We start from the raw sequence: 16,148 nt of genomic DNA, 5'->3' as shown, positions 1-16,148 counted from the left end.
ACCGAGTGTCACTGTTGCTCCATTAGGGAAATGCTTTGTGCAATACCTGGATTAGCCACCCGGTGTCACTGTTGCTCTGTGAGGGAAATGGTTTGTACATTATCTGGATTGGCCACCTGGTGTCACTGTTTCTCCACGATGGAAATGGTTTGTGCAGTACCCTGAGGGGCCACCCAAGACAACACACAGAAAACACGACAGACAACACTGACACACACACACACAACATGACACCGACATACAAAGAGAGAACACTCTCACACACACACAACACAGGACACCGAAAGACACAAACAACATGACACACAAATAAACTGACACACAAAACAGCACACAACAAGACACACAAAAATCACACACAACACACGACACCGACACATACACACACACACACTTGATGACGCACAAAACAGCAGACAACGTGACAAAGAAATCACACACGACACCGACACACACACACAATATGACACACAACACCTCACATGACACACAAAACGGCACACGTGACACACACACACAACACGATGCACAAAACTTCGCACACAAAATATCACACACCCACACACAACACGACACACGATACCGACACACGACACACAAAACGGCACACAACACGAGACACAAAAATCTCACACAACACATGACACCGACACACACAACATGCACACAAAACGGCACACACCGTCACATGCACACAACACGGTATACAACATGGCACACACACACACTCAACACGGACCACAACACGCACACATAAACACATCTCACACACACAAAACAACACACAAGTCACACACACAACACGTCACACGACACACGCAACACGACACACACAGCACGTCACACGGCAGAAGGTTTCATCGAGGAGGAGGATGTCCCGGGGTCCCCGGGCGATGCTCTGGGACTGCTCCCCAGGAAGCCAGGCAGGACTCTGGGGAAGTCTCCTCTCGGGGAGCAGCCTGTCTGCAGGACACACAGCTCCCCCGGCTCCACCTTCCTGGCTCTGACCTCGGAGCCTTCAGCCTCCTCTGCCCCTCCCTGCGCTTCCCACAGCCAGTCCGCCCAGGCGGGGTCCTGGGGGGGGCAGAGGGTCCTGCCCCCCAACTCCGCAGTCAGACGGGACTCTCAGCCAGCCAGGAAAACAGAGGTTTATTAGACCACAGGGACATGGTCTAACACAGAGCTTGTAGGTGCAGAGAACAGGACCCCTCAGCCGGGTCCATTTTGCGGGGGGGCAGTGAGCCAGACAACCCTGTCTGCCCTTCACTCCATGTCTCCAGCCAGCCCCCAACTGAAACTCCCCCCAGCCCCTCCTCCTCTGGGCTTTGTCCCTGTCCCCGGCCAGGAGGGCACCCGATTCCTTTGTTCTCCAACCCTTTAGCTCTCACCTCGCAGGGGGGAAGGGCCCAGGGCATCAGGTGCCAGGAAAGAGGGTGTCGGCCATTCTCTGTGTCCAGACCCCTGCACACACCTGCCCTCCAGAGCTCTGCAACGATCATACACCCTTACCCCACCCCCTAGATCCTTAAGAACTGCATAGGGGAAACTGAGGCACCCCCACACAATTCAGAGGAAACATGAAGTCCCGCTTCATCACAGATGACTCCAGGAGGTGAGTTGCTTGCTATCCTACCATGTTTTTCTCTGTCTCTCCTCGAGTGCGTTGGCCATCACACATACTCTGTCTCTGTCTCTGTCTCTGTCTCCGTCTCCGTCTCCGTCTCCGTCTCCTCTCCTCTCCTCTCTTGGTGCCAACAATGACCAGGCCCCGGGTGCCTGGGCCCCAGTGCCCCGCCTGTGCTCCATCTCTTCCTGTATCTGCCTCGCCCCTTCTCCCAGCCCACACTGCCCACCGCTGCCTGGATGATTTCCCCCTCTCCTCCACTGCACCCCCCTCTGTGGGGTCCCTGCCACTCACCGTCTGCCTCCTCTCCTCCACCCCCTCCCCCGCTTCCCCACGGGTCACTCTGGGGGCCGGTTTTCTTCACCATCTTCGTGCATGATCTGGAGGATGGGATGGATTGCACCCTCAGCAAGTTCGCAGATGACACTAAGCTGGGGGGAGAGGGAGATACGCTGGAGGGTCGGGATAGGGTTCAGAGTGATTCAGACAAATTACAGGATTGGGCCAAAAGAAATCTGATGAGGTTCAGCAAGGACAAGTGCTGAGCCCTGCACTGAGGAGAGAAGAGTCCCATGCAGTGCCCCAAGTGTGCCATGTCCCTGCCCCGAACCGACCCTCCCGGAGCATCCTCAATTCCATGAAACAGCTGTTCTGGGGTGGGCAGGAAGTGCTGGGAGGGAGAGTGGGGAGTTGCTCAGTGGGGGTGTGTCTCTCTGGGTGGGGTCTGTGTGTGTTTATGCACAAGCTGATTGTGATGTCACGGAGGCCAACAGCAAAGAGTGTTGGGCGTCAGCATTCTTGCCCTGCCGTCAGTCTGCCAACTAGCTTGGTTGACAACGGCTGGTGACCCAAGGAGCTGCTGAGAGACGCGGACCATCCCTCTGTCAACCACTTCTTGAATCAGCTATTTCCACAGGTGTTTGAGGAACAAAAGGATGAGTTTTTACAGAAGGTAATTCCCAGATTCTTTCCCTGCTCATTAGATCGCACACGACAGGTTGGCGCCTCCTTCTCCTGGGGACGGGTGGGGGCGGGTGTGGCAACAGGCAGGTCTCAGCGTTCCCTTTTGATTTGAAAGTGGCCATCTCTCAGGTCTCCTCCTGCTTCAGCCGGTCAGGTTCTTTGGAGGCAGATTTAGATGATTTTATCTTTCAGCAGACTAGTCGGGGGGAATTTCCAGGGATAGAACCAAAAGGGAAGATAACAAAACTCGTGTAGAATTTAGATTGAGATCTCCATCAATAGTCTTTCCCTTGGAGTTGCCCCTAATGCACTCCTTGCCTTCAAGTTGGGAATAGAAACCCTTTGTCTCCTGTCATGACTGCCAAAGAAATGTGTAAATGAGGATATTCTATGATTCTATGATTTACACCCATCAGGGGACACTGTCTTTTTGAGGCGGGTGCAGCTGGCTTGGGATGGTGCTGATGATGGATAGAAAACAGGCTGGAGTCAATGACAGATGGGACCACAGAAGGGGAAGGGGAAGGGCATCTCCATAGAAGGTCCTGGGTGCTCAGATACCCCAGTTCTAGGTACCCTGGCCTGTCCCAGAGAGAAAAGACAAAGAGGGGCCCAGCCCCCCGACAGTCATGCCATGGACAAGAATCTGGTTGGGAGTGGGGTGAAGGTTCCCGCTGGACAAAGGGGAGCTGAAGTCCCCCAGCGTCCTGGAATTTAAGCAATGCAAGCTTCAAACCCTGCACGGGTGGGGCCTGAGGGGCACCTGCAGAAGGTTGGGCTGGACAGGGGCGGCAGGTTTCTACAATTTTTGGTGGTTTCCAGAATGGGACCAAGTCCTGCCTCCCCGTCCACCTCCCCCCACATCTGCCTAAGGCTCTGGGAGTTTGGGTATGGGAGGCAGAGGGAAAGAGGTTGGGCTCTGGGAGGGAGTTTGGGTGTGGGCTGTGGGTTGCGGCAGGGTGTTGGGGTGCAGGAGGGAATGAAGGGTGCGGGGTCTGGGCTGGGGCAGGGGGTTGGGGTGCAGGAGCAGGTGTGGGGGCAGGCTCTGGGAGGGAATTGGATGTGTGGTGTGGGCTCTGGGCTGGGGCAGGGGGTTAGGGTGTGGGAGGGGGTGAGGGGTAGAGGGGTAGAGGCTCTGGGAGGCAGTTTGGGTGCAGGTGTGGGGTCTTGGCTGGGGCAGGGCATTGGGTGCAGGAATGGGTGGGGTGGCCAGGTTCTGGGAGGGAGTTCAGGTGTGGGCTCTGGGCTGGGGGAGGGGGTTGGGGTGCAGGAGAGGGTGCAGGTCGGGCTCTGGGAGGGAGTTGGGTGCAAGGGGTGGGCTCTGGACTGGGGAAGAGGGTTGGGGTGCGAGAGCAGGTGTGGGGGGAGGCCTGTGGGAGGAAGTTTGGGTGCGGGATCTGGGTTGGGGTTGGGGGTTGGGGTGCAGGAGGGGGTGAGGGCGCAGGCTCTGGGAGGGAGTTTGGGTGTGGGGTGTGGGCTCTGGGCTGGGGCATGGGGGTAGGGTGGAGGAGGGAGTGCAGGGGGTGGACTCTGGGAGGGAGTTTGGGTACAGGGGGCTGGGGTCTGGGCTGGGGCTTGGGGTGCGGGAGAGAATGAGGGTGCAGCTCTTACCTCAGGGATCTCCCAAAAGCGACCCACACCCCCCTCTGGCAGCAGCTCCTAGGTGGGGGGTCTCTGCCCATCGCTGCCCACGGACACCACCCCAGCAGCTCCCATTGCCACAGATGGCAGAGTCGGCCCTCGGGGCGGGGGCAGCGTGTGGAGATCCCCCCACCCCCGGGGCTGCAGGGAGGCGCCAGCCGCTTCCGAGACTGGCAGGCCACACGGAGTGTAAGCAGTGTCAGGGTGAGCCTCACCCTGACATCTGGTGGTGAGGTCTGGCAAGTTGTGGAAAAGAACTTCAGGGGCCGATCTCATTTGCATCGGCACACCCACCCCGCCTAGAACGAGGCCATAGCTGCCCAAATGGTCACTTTGGCTGCTGTGGGATCCCCAGTGTCTCTGTTATTGGGGCAGGAAGAATAAATTGTTATTACCCTGATTATGGGAACTGTGCTGGGAACTGTACTTGGCCTTTTGTTATGATGGAGGGACTCACCATCAACTAAGTAGCACTCGCTAGGCAAGGGTCATGGGTTCCAAAACGCTGTGAATTGAGAGAGGGTGGGGACAAGTATTAATATTTGGTGCCATGGGTTCCTTGGTGATGGCCTTCCATGCTAATTGCTCTTCCTTTTCTCTCCACTGTGGAATCTCAGAGCTAATTTTGATTCCGTTAGGACTCTAGTTACAGGCTGCGAAGCTCATTTCGGGCTAATGGTGTCCCAGCACTGAGGCTCCCCTACTACAAGCTGACTTCACCAAAGAGCTGAACTGAGTAAGAGCCGAAATCACTGAGCGTTGTGTTCAGTAGTGGGGGAGCCTGAAGATTTATTGTGGAGAAGTTTGTGAGACGGCTGGTGGAGCGGAGGCCTATGGGGCTGTGGGGCGGTCAGCTTCAGATCATGTAAGGTGCCTTTTACCCCCGCCCCCATCTCCACCCAGGTTGGGAGGTAAAGCTCTGCAGATAAATTTTTGAACTTTGGGGCTGCCCTGACCAGGGACAGAGACTTTTGGGTCATTGGACTTTTGGGACTTTGGGTGATTTGGGGTTGCTGGACTCAAGAACCAAAGGGAAAGGGAATGCCCCAATTTGCTTGAGGTGGGTTTTTTTTTTGCTCGTGAGTTGTGTTATGAATCCTGTTGGTGCTGTTTCCCCAACATAATGCCACATTGTTTCTCTCTGTTATTAAAAGGCTTTTTGCTACACTCAGACTAGGTGCTTGCGAGAGGGGAAGGATTGCCTCTGGGAGGTGCCCAGCGGGGGTGGTACATATTTGTCCCAGGTCACTGGGTGGGGGCTCGAGCCGGTTTGCATTGTGTTATTGGAATGGATCCCCTAGATATTGAACCCGGCCCTTGTTGCTGCCAACTCTGACGGGCAGAAGGGTTACACGGAGCGAGGGTGGGCAGGAAGCCGCCTTAGCCCCCTTGTGCTGCCGGTGATGGCGGTGGGGGTTCCCGGGCCCTTTTAAATTGCCCGGGGGCAGCAGGTGGGGCTGGGGGAGACACCGGCCCCCGGACTTGGGTGGAGCCAGGCCCCCGTGCTCTTATGTTGCTGGAGCATGGGCACCAGGGGCCCAGATGAGGCGCCTCCCCTGCGGCTGGAGGAGCATGGGTGCTAATCCACGTTTCGGCGGGTTGGTTTTTGGAGGGTTAAATGAAGGCAGCCTCTGCTCTGGGCTCGTCCAGTTTCAGGGCCTGACGCTGCTTTGCACAACGATGAATCTCGGAACAGGCCAGCACTGAAATGACGGCAGAACCTGAGGAAGGAAAAGCCTCCGGGTTCGTCTGTGAGCCTTGACGCCGAACGGGAGCCGTAATTTGACTCGCTTTGTGGCTGCGGCCGGTAAAATGTCAGGACAAAGTCGTCCCAGTGACTGTGACACTGGGTTTGAGGCGGCTTTGGTCTTATTCAAATGTAACTAGCATGGAACACTTGTGTTTTTAAAGGTGGCTTCCCCAAGCAATCCCAAGTTGTTCTTCCCAGAGCTGGGTGATGGTGGGCAGCAGGGGATCTCCCCAGTCTGTGGGGGAATCTCTCTGGGCCCCACTGTTAGTTCTCCAGACTTTCTCCCCCTAACCACGCACACCCCTCCCCCACCCATTATCAATGCTTTACAGCGACCCCTCCCTCCCCTTATGGGATACAGCCTCTCAGTGACAGAGACTGACTGGGGCTCCCCTCTGCATGGCCCCAATGGGGAAGGAAAGGGACCGATGGGGGAGGAAGAAGACGGGCAGAAGGAGTCAAATGGGGCTAAACCAGAATAGAGGAGATTTTCTTCCTGTTAAAATGGACTGGAGTCTCATTGCTGGAAAGCCACAGCTTGAGTGAGGTTTGAACCGGCAGCCTTTCAATTGCCAGGCAAAGGTGCGAACCACAGAGACGGATCACGGCCGACTTCCCAGCGCTGTCCAAGGAGCCCCTGCAGGGGTGCAAGTGGTTAGTGCAAAGGGCAATATTGCTGGGGTTGTGAGTTCAAACCTTCCCTGCAGCCCTGGTTTCTATTACCCCATGGAGCTTCCCCAGCTTGCTTGTCCTAATTCACATGGAAAGTGCCATGAGAGGAAGGTCTGAAATGTGGACATTGGTGCAAAGCTTGGGACCCCCCACCAATGCTGCCATTAGCTGTGGGTGGGTTGCTCAGGGGCAGGGAGAATTGATTTCTTTGCTGCTGAGAAAGCTGCCAGGACAGGTCCGTGGGCACCAGAGCTCCCCGCTTCTTCCAGCACATGCCAGGCTCTGTCACTCCTGGAGGAGGGTCATCGAATCATAGAAGATCAGGGTTGGAAGGGTCCTCAGGAGGAATCTAGTCCTACCCCCTGCCCAAAGCAGGACCAACCCCAACTAAATCATCCCAGCCAGGGCTTTGTCAAGCCTGTCCTTAGAAACTTCTAAGAAAGGGGATTCCACCACTTCCCTAGGTAATGCATTCCAGTGTTTCACCACCCTCCTAGTGAAAAGGTTTTTCCTAATATCCAACCTAAATCTCCCCCACTGCAACTTGAGACCATTCCTCCTTGTCCTGTCATCTGCTATCACTGAGAATAATCTAGATCCATCCTCTTTGGATCCACCTTTCAGGTAGTTAAAAGCAGCTATCAAATCCCCCTTCATTCTTCTCTTCCGTAGACTAAACAATCCCAGTTCCCTCAGCCTCTCCTCATAACTCATGTGTTCCAGTCCCCTAATCATTTTTGTTGCCCTTTGCTGGACTCTCTCCAATTTATCCACATCCTTCTTGAAGTGTGGGGCCCAAAACTGGACAGTGCTCAAATAAATCAGTTAGCCTCTAAGGTGCCACAAGTCCTCCTGTTCTTTTTTTTTAGTTATTAAAGAAGTGTCAGTAAAAGGTCAGAATGCGATCGTCTCAGTCCTTCTCTTGAAAAGTGTAAGCTCATTAATTAGTTCGCCACTTCATCAAAAATAAAGGGGACATGCACCAGCCTTTGTCATGTGAGCAACTTTCCCAAGCACTTTGGACAAACTCAGGAGTAAGTATAAAATAGTAAAATAAGTTTATTAACTCCAGAAAGTTAGATTTTAACTGAGTATAAGTATTGGTTACAGAGGTCAAAAGTGGTTACATAACAAATGAAAACAGACTCCCAGTCTAAACTCTAATTTGAATATACTAAGCAAGAATTGGATCAAACAGCTTTTCTCACTCACTGCTTGCTCCAGGCCATGTTGAGTTCTTAATACACAGACTGAATTCCCTCTCAGCCTGAGACCAATCTCTGCAGTTCAAATTCTGAGTCTTCCAGACAATCTTCCAGGTGTTGAGATTGGGGAAGAGACACGCCACGTGGAGGTGTCTTTGACTCTCATTCATATTTTTTCTCCAGCTGCTGGGTAGATTCTTGCCGTGATGCTGGGGTTAGTTAGCCCCCAATATGGAGCAGCAGTTTGCCTCCTGCACCTTGTGGTAGGCATGTCACAGCTCCTTCATTTTGACCCCGCACGGCAGTGTGTCCCTGTCATGGCCCCTTCCTATCATGCATCACGAAATCTGAGTGCGCACCTCGGGAGTTACACCGCAGAAAGCTGCTTTCCTGTGCAGAAACTTGCCCGTGTAGACAAGCCCGCAGAGGACTTCCATAAGAACGCACGACAGGTCATAGACTGGGTCAGACCAATGGTCCGTCAAGCCCAGTGTGCTACCTGAGAGCGACCAGTGCCAGATGCATTGGAGGGAAAGAACAGAACAGGCTTGTTGACCTGCAAGGTGAGGGTCTTTCACCTTTATATTTAACTTCATTGTTGTCAATTCCTACTTATCCTATATCTAACTACCCCTCCTCTGAGGTCTCTGGGCAAATCAGGTGTGAACCACTCCTTTGACACAGACGTGTCCCAATCCAGCTGAATTGAGGCAGAATTTGGGCCAATGTCAGTTTGGAAAAGGCCTGCTTCACCCAGCAGGTTTCTCAAAGTATCCGTTGCTGTGAACCGCATGTCGTGTGGATGTGCGAACTCCAAAGATAGCAAACATGAAAAAAAAAAAACGCAAAGCCGGTTCTGAGGTTTCCAGAGCCAGGCCTGAGGGTTAAAGAGCTGTGCTCAAAAGGACAAGGGGGCTCAGCAGCTATAAAAAGAACTAGTTGCAAAAACAAAACAAAAATTACATGGAAAAAAACCAACCAAACAACAACCACCCAGAAAAGCTCCCATCACTCGCCCATCACCATTGTAGATCTTGACATTTCCTGCCTAATGTGACATCTTTGCTTTGCGAACAAGAGCCCTGGGGAACTCTCTGGCTCTTTCCCTCTCACTGGGGAAAAGGTTCCACATCTTCTCTCAAGTAGTTTTCCTCCCAACAGAAGATTTATTTTAAAATTTACCAAATAAATTCCATTTGAAACAGAAATCATTCCAGTCTATACTGGGTCTCTATTCTCGTACATGCTATTTCTCTCACATTTTCCCCCAAACCTGATTCCTTTGGAGTCAGGTTTTTATTGCAGGATTAGCCACCATTTGCTATTTTGTAGGAGGGGGCTAGAAGAAAACCTGAATTATACTGTAACACTGAAAGTGATCACAGAATCAGCCTCTTACCTTACACTAATAAACTTCATGTGCAATTTCCTTGTTGCTGGTAACAATTTCTTCAAAGATTACAAACTATAAACCTTTAGGGCAGTTTTCTCTTAATTCCCATTTTCACCCAGTGAGCTCTGTGTGAAGTCACATTCGACCATAACCTAGGAGCCTTCCATTTCTGAAGGTTCATTTCTCCCTGGGTCTTCTCCCAGAAGTGTGGGTGGAAGGGGTCTCACACTACGGGGGAAGGCTGCATCATGAGAAAAACCACCTGTGCTCTACTTTCACACTTTCTAATCTTTCAGAGTAGCAGGAGGCGGAACAGTGAGACACATGCATTAGACTCAAGAGCAAAACTAAGAGACCAAACCACAGACTCTGGACTCAGCATTCATGTATCCTGCAGTCTGAACTTGGAATCTGTTACATTCCCTCATTGGCTACCATCATTTAACCAACACAGAAGTGCTTCTTGTCCAGCAAGGCAGCCAGTTTGGGACCCATAGGCATGGCATGGCTCTGAAGGAATCAGCTGTTTCTCTCTGTGCTTCAGGAAACTTGGGATCCAAATGGTAAAAGACAGTTGTTCCCAGTTTCATCATGGCATCCTTTAGAAGTGTGAGCAATTCTAAAAACAGTTTACCTTGGCCACAGGTCACCATAGCATCCATCTCTGGGGTGAAAATCAACCACTAAAACCTCTCATTTCTACCTGAGTTCTTGTCAAATCTTTGACCTTAGTTGTAGCAATTTTACACGGCTCTGGTGTAGAATTCTTCACCAACCACACGACATACCAGTAGCGATACTGAGGTAGAACTCCCCCAAATATGCCCTTTTGTTTCTTTAATCTGGTGGCTCAGATTTAAATAAGGGACTAAATTCAGGTGCGCCTTAGAATCCCTCTAAGACACCAAATGTCAGGTATCTACTCAAAATGGGTGTCTTTCTGCAGCTCTATCACATTCCTCATGGATGTCATTTCCTACACATTTACAGCATCTCCCAGGAGTGAGCTGAACAGAAATGTCACTTCCATTTTTCCCATCTCTACCTCGGAAGGGATTGCATTTCCCAAATAAGAGGCAACATGCACCTGATTAGGAAGGGAAGATCTTCAGGAGCAACCTCCTGCAGGGCATGGGCCACAACTGCTTTGGGAGGCAAATGAATGGGTCTTTTGCTTAGTTCCAAATCCTTTACTAGAGAATCCTCTTCCCAGCCCCTTCGGGAAATATTGACCTTACCAACTGAAGAACAGGGGGATAGAGATGGTGATGGAGAATCCCTCTGATTTACCCTATGTTCTTCTGTTGTTACAGAGGGGAAAAGACATTTTTCCCTATCCCTTCCCTATTCCTGCTCTTTGTTATACTTCAATATATTTTAAGGGAGGAAAACGGGAGGAAAAATATCTGCTTTCAGGAAAACGTGAAGCAACAGCGCTCTGAACTGTGACAACTGGGAATGAAACAATATGATCCTGGTGGGGGAACTTGATGACTAACACTTGTTTTTAAATGGGGGAACAGTATAACTGTGATGCTCAGGCTTTGTTTAGACTAGGACATGTGATGGAGTTTAGGTCAGGTCAAGGGGAAAGCTAATGCCAACCACTGCACCTCGGCTGCATCTGCACGACAACTGTAATTGTCTTTTAACACCAAGATCACTAACTTGAGCAGCCAACGCCATGTACAGTCCTAGTGGATGTAAGGCACGGGTAGTTTTTGCCTCAGTGTAGCTTGTTGGGAACAAACCTCTCTCCCCCACCTGGAGCTGATGAACATTCCTGGCTGGAGGGACACACGCTCCTTTGACCCAAAAGGAAAGGAGTTGATAGAAAACATCACAGGATTGACCCCAAAGAAGGGTGAGTTGCAAAAGGCAGGAGCAGGCAACTCATCTGGGGGAGCTGAGTAACCACGGTGAAGATGGGGCACAGATCACTAAGTGGGAATTAGCAAATGTGATTTAAAAGAAAAAAATACCTTTGGCCAGCCCTAGTCAAGGCATTTGTTACAGATCACTCCCATGTGGATTTTCTGATGTCTAATAAGGGTTGAGCGCTGATTGAAGCTTCTCCCACACTCAGAGCACGTGTAGGGCCTCTCTCCTGTGTGGATTCGCTGATGTGTGGTAAGGGCTGAGCTTTGATTGAAGTGTTTGCCACACTCACGGCATCCATAAGGTTTCTCACCCGTATGGATTCGCCGATGTGTGATAAGGTGTGAGCTCCGATTGAAGCGTTTCCCACACTCAGAGCATCCGTAAGGTTTCTCACCCGTGTGGATTTTCCGATGTGTAATAAGGTGTGAGCTCTGCTTGAAGTGTTTCCCACACTCAGGGCAGCCATAAGGTTTGTCATCTATGTGGATTCTCTTATGTGCAATGAGATGCGAGCTCCGCTTGAAGCATTTCCCACACACACAGCATGCGTAAGGTTTCTCACACATGTGGATTCTCTGATGTGTGAGAAGGTCCGAGCTCCCTTTGAAGCTTTTCCCACACTCGAGGCATGTGTAGCGTGTTCCTTCCAAGTTCATTCTCTCACGTGTAATAAGGTCTGACTGGCTACCGAAGTTTTCCTCTGGCCTCTGCTGACTCTCACAGGCTTTTGTTTTTTCTGGGCGTGCACAGCTCCCAGAATCATTCCCTTTGGACCTTCCTGACAACATCCCATGGGCTTCTACTCGCTCAGCATCTTCCTGCTGGGGTTCCTCCTCGTTTTCACTCACCATCCCAACACCTGACGGGAGACCGAGAGAATCCAGACGTAAGTCTCTGCCTGCGCCAGAGAGAAAGGAAATCTCAGAGAGAAGAATGGAAAAAGGGATGAAGGAACCAAAATGTGTACAGGACAGATCAAACCTATCAGGAGCTGATTTTCCCTTCAACCTTCCCCAGAGGAAAGAAAGGAAGGGATCAGTTCTGGGTCCGTATGTCAGAAGAAATCTCAGGGGACATCGAGATTGGGGAGGGACCTGCTGCCAGTTGTCAGTCAGGATAGGTGGGAAGCCATGAGTGACCTCTGCCTAACGATTCTACATCTGCAGGGAACAATCCTGAACTTGGAGAGCTCACAAGGTCTTTGTAGGGCATCCCAAATGTTTCCTGTATTCACCGACAGTTTTGGGGTTGGTTTAACCAATGCCTCACCTATGCAGGCAGCTCTCGGGAGCACTTTTTTCTTAGAGCCATGAAGGTCTGGGACCCACGGCTCCTCCCCTCGTTCCAGCTGCGAGATCACATCAGTTCTGGAAACTGGAAACCCTGCTCAAGGCAAAGAAAACAAGGGAGGTCAGTGGAATTTGTGGGATACTTGTCACAAAGAATATTCCATGCTTTTAAGCCCAGCTCACTTTTAAGTAGTAATGTCCCAAGGCCGGCTTCCTTGGCTCAAAGTGCCAGGAGATGATTATTATAAATCATATTCATTACCTTAGTGCCTAAGGGCCAACTAACAGTGGGTCCTCATTTTGCTAGGCACAGTACAAACCGAGAAGCGTTGATGGCCCGTGCCCTGAAGAAGTTACAATCTAAATAGACAAGGCAGACACAGAATGGGGGAAGAGGTAGAACCCACCAGCAGAGTGAACTCCGTGAAGGCAGAGTGGCAGATCTGATCAACACAGGCCTAGATCTTGAGACTATCGGATTTAATGTTCCAACCAGGGCCAGTTTTTTTCCGGAAATTGTCGCTAGGACTGCATTTTTTCCCAAAATTACTCTTTGGTTCTGGAATCACCGTTAATATCCGGAATTGCTGATCAGAGGGTGGGTGGGGCATGCAGGGTCACAATCCCCCAGATTTCTCCCTGGAGACACCCGTCTCCTCCCCAGGGCACAGGCTGGCTGCGGTTGAGACTTGATGCCAATTTCTTCCCTCCTCATACAAGTCTGGGATCGGCAGTGGGATGCCAGGCTCTCTCATCATGCTGCAGAGAGGACGGCACTCACAGCTGCTCGCGGCTGTGTCCACAGCACCTCTCCCCTGCTCATCTCCCCTGTACACAGCTGGTTCATGCCCCGTCTTTCCAGCGCACAGCTGGCTCTAGGCTCTCAATGCCCAGTATCTGAGCCCCACCGCCCCGACACAGCCGGCTCCTGTCCCCTCCCCCCAAGGCACTTTCAGGCTTTAAAGGATTAGATATTGCTCACGTTTGTCAATTACTCTCTTTTCATTGCCTGCAAACTCTTGCCCTAATTATGACTGTTATCTGTATATCTAAGCCAGCCCTTGAAAGCATGAATTCTTCACAGACTATGATGCCGAGATGCGCCACATGATACCAGGAAGGGCTGCGGGATGGGTTTCCTGTGCAAGCTGGTATCGCTACGGGGTGATGAATGCCAGATCTCAAGGCTGGTTATGCAGAGCTCCACCTTTTGAAGCTTTACCCAATGCAGAAAGGGAGTCACCCTCATTCAGGAGACTGAAGACGACAGACTTTTGGGGGATAAACAGCTGAGTTTGAGCTGACTGAGGGGGGTCTTTCTGGGCTACAAACTCACAGGACCTGATAACCACCAGGAGGTAACCCTTTAAGAAAGGTTTTAATACACTTTGGAACCGATCAGGGATTCCCATGAGGACCGCTGAGGGAATGAAGGTAAACACGCATTTGGATGCTCTTCTTCTTTTATGAGAATGGGAACAGGATAGCAGGATAGCACCATATTGCAGCCCATTGGAAAACATAATCCCAACTACACATATAAAATGATGGGCTCTAAATGAGCTGTTTCCACTCAACAGAGGGATCTTGGAGTCACTGGGCACAGTTCTCTGAAAACATCAACTCAGTGTGCCACGGCAGTCAAAAAGCAAAGAGAATGTTGGGAATCATTCTGAAATGGATAGATAAGAAGACAGAAAATATCCTATCGCCTCTATATAAACCCATGGTACACCCACATCTCGAATACTGCCTGCAGATGTGGTTGCCCCATCTCAAAAAAAGATATATTGGAATTGGAAAAGGTTCAGAAAAGGGCAACCCAAATTATTACAGGTATGAAACTCTTCTGTACGGGGAAAGATTAAAAAGACCGGGACTATTCAGCTTGGAAAAGAGACAAAGGGGGGATATGAGAGAGGTCTATAAAATCAAAACTGCCATGGAGAAAGTAAATAAGGACGTGTCATTTACTCCTTCTCATAACGCAAGGACTAGGAATCACCCAATCAAATTAATAGGCAGCAGGTTTATAAGAAACAAAAGGAAGTATTTCTTCACACAATGCACAGTCAACCTGGGGAACTCCTTGCCAGAGGACGTTGTGAAGGACAAGATTATAACAGGGTTACAAAAAAAAAAAAACACCATGAGAAATCTATTGAGGACAGGTCCGTGAATGGTTATTAGCCAGGATGGGCAGGGATGGTGTCCCTAACTTCTCTTTTTCATAAGCTGTGAATGGGTGACAGGAGATGAATCACTTCATGATTCCCTGTTCTGTTCATTCCCTCTGGGACACCTGGCGCTGGTCACTGTCGGAAGACAGGACACTGGGCTAGATGGACCTTTGGTCTGTCCCAGTGTGGCCATTCTGAAATACCAGGGAACCTAGTGAGTCCAGTGCAATGGGAGGGAGTAGGAAAATCCCTGGCTGTGGAGAACACTGGGAAATTAGAAACTATCATTCAGAAGCAACAGACTCTAAATAGTCTAGAAAAGCAGAATGTGAAAAATAAGAATAAGAATCGGGGTCATGTGACTTCAGGAATGAGGGACTCAAAAAACCAAGTCTGCAGAGAAGAGAGATTGTGGCTATTGCACATGGGGATGGGGGAGCAACTCTCCAGGTCTCAAGGATTTTCACCAGCAACCGAGGCCATTGTCCCATGCACGGGGCAATCCGGAGCAGTGAGGAGTTGTGTCATCTGTAATCCTGGCTGAGTTTCAATGGTCTGCTGCTGGAGCTCCCTTGTCTGGATTCCCCCAGCCAGCATTCAAGGTCTGTGTGATCAGTAACCCTGGACCAGCCGCTCTGACCCCAGCAGCCTGCTTCTTACACCCCAAGCACATTCTGGTCTGGGTGGAGAAGGCTCAGGGTTTGAGAGAAGGCCAGGGGTAGGAAGCTTCTGTTCGTTATGCTGGACCTAACCCCCCATTTTATTTGTGCAAACAGGAGATATTTGACACTGTGCGATTCTGCTCCTGTGCTCTCTTCCCACAGCGTTCAGCAGCAGGGGAGGGTCGCTGGTCGTGTGTGTGTCACTGGCATGCTGGGGTGATGCTGGAACAGGACAGAGCAGAGGTGGCATTGTGGGGGTGGCGGGAACCTCATCTCTTCCGTTCCCCTCCCAAGAACCGAGGGGACAGGAATCCTTACCCAGCGAGGTCACATTCTCATAGGTTTCCTGCATGACGTCTCTGTAGAGGGCTCTCTGAGCGGGGTCCAGCAGAGCCCCCTCTTCCCTGGTGAAATACACAGCCACCTCCTCGAAGGTCACCGTCCCCTGAAAGAGCCAGAGCCCCACACTCAGGACCTGCTGCTCCACTCACAGCCCCACTATTCGTGGGGGAGAGGAGACAATCAAACGGAAACTCTGGGTGGACCGCAGCCAACAGAGTCCCACCCCCACACCACTCAGAGCAGCCACGAAACACCAGGGTGAGGGGGCGAAGAGACACCCCTCCTCTCTCCCAGCAGATCCATCACAAACCTACTAGCCACAGACTGATACCAGAGATGCTGCCCCGAGCAGGGTCTAGGGAGAGATCTCTTGTAGGAAGCCCAACACCCTCCTCCTTGTGAAAAGAAAAGGAGGACTTGTGGCACCTTAGAAACTATCCAATTTATTTGAGCATAAGCTTTCGTGAGCTACAGCTCACTTCATCGGATGCAAACTGTGGAAAGTGTAGAAGAGCTTTTTATATACACACAAATCATGAAAAAAAT

General features: G+C 51.1%; 1 protein-coding gene across 1 annotated transcript in view; it reads right to left on the bottom strand.

Moving 5' to 3' along the window:
• Nucleotides 1-16,148, bottom strand: part of LOC144930023 (uncharacterized) — a 285,123-nt gene that overhangs the window by 203,636 nt on the left and 65,339 nt on the right. The window contains 1 exon segment of the mRNA XM_078851060.1: nucleotides 11,270-11,758. Within this exon segment, the coding sequence (XP_078707186.1) occupies nucleotides 11,270-11,758 (489 nt within the window).

The sequence above is a fragment of the Lepidochelys kempii genome, unplaced genomic scaffold (genome assembly GCF_965140285.1).
Source record: "Lepidochelys kempii isolate rLepKem1 unplaced genomic scaffold, rLepKem1.hap1 scaffold_29, whole genome shotgun sequence".
Classification (NCBI taxonomy): Eukaryota; Metazoa; Chordata; order Testudines; family Cheloniidae; genus Lepidochelys; species Lepidochelys kempii.
Note: the sequence above shows the minus strand (reverse complement) of the source record. Positions and strands in the feature narration are given on the sequence as shown.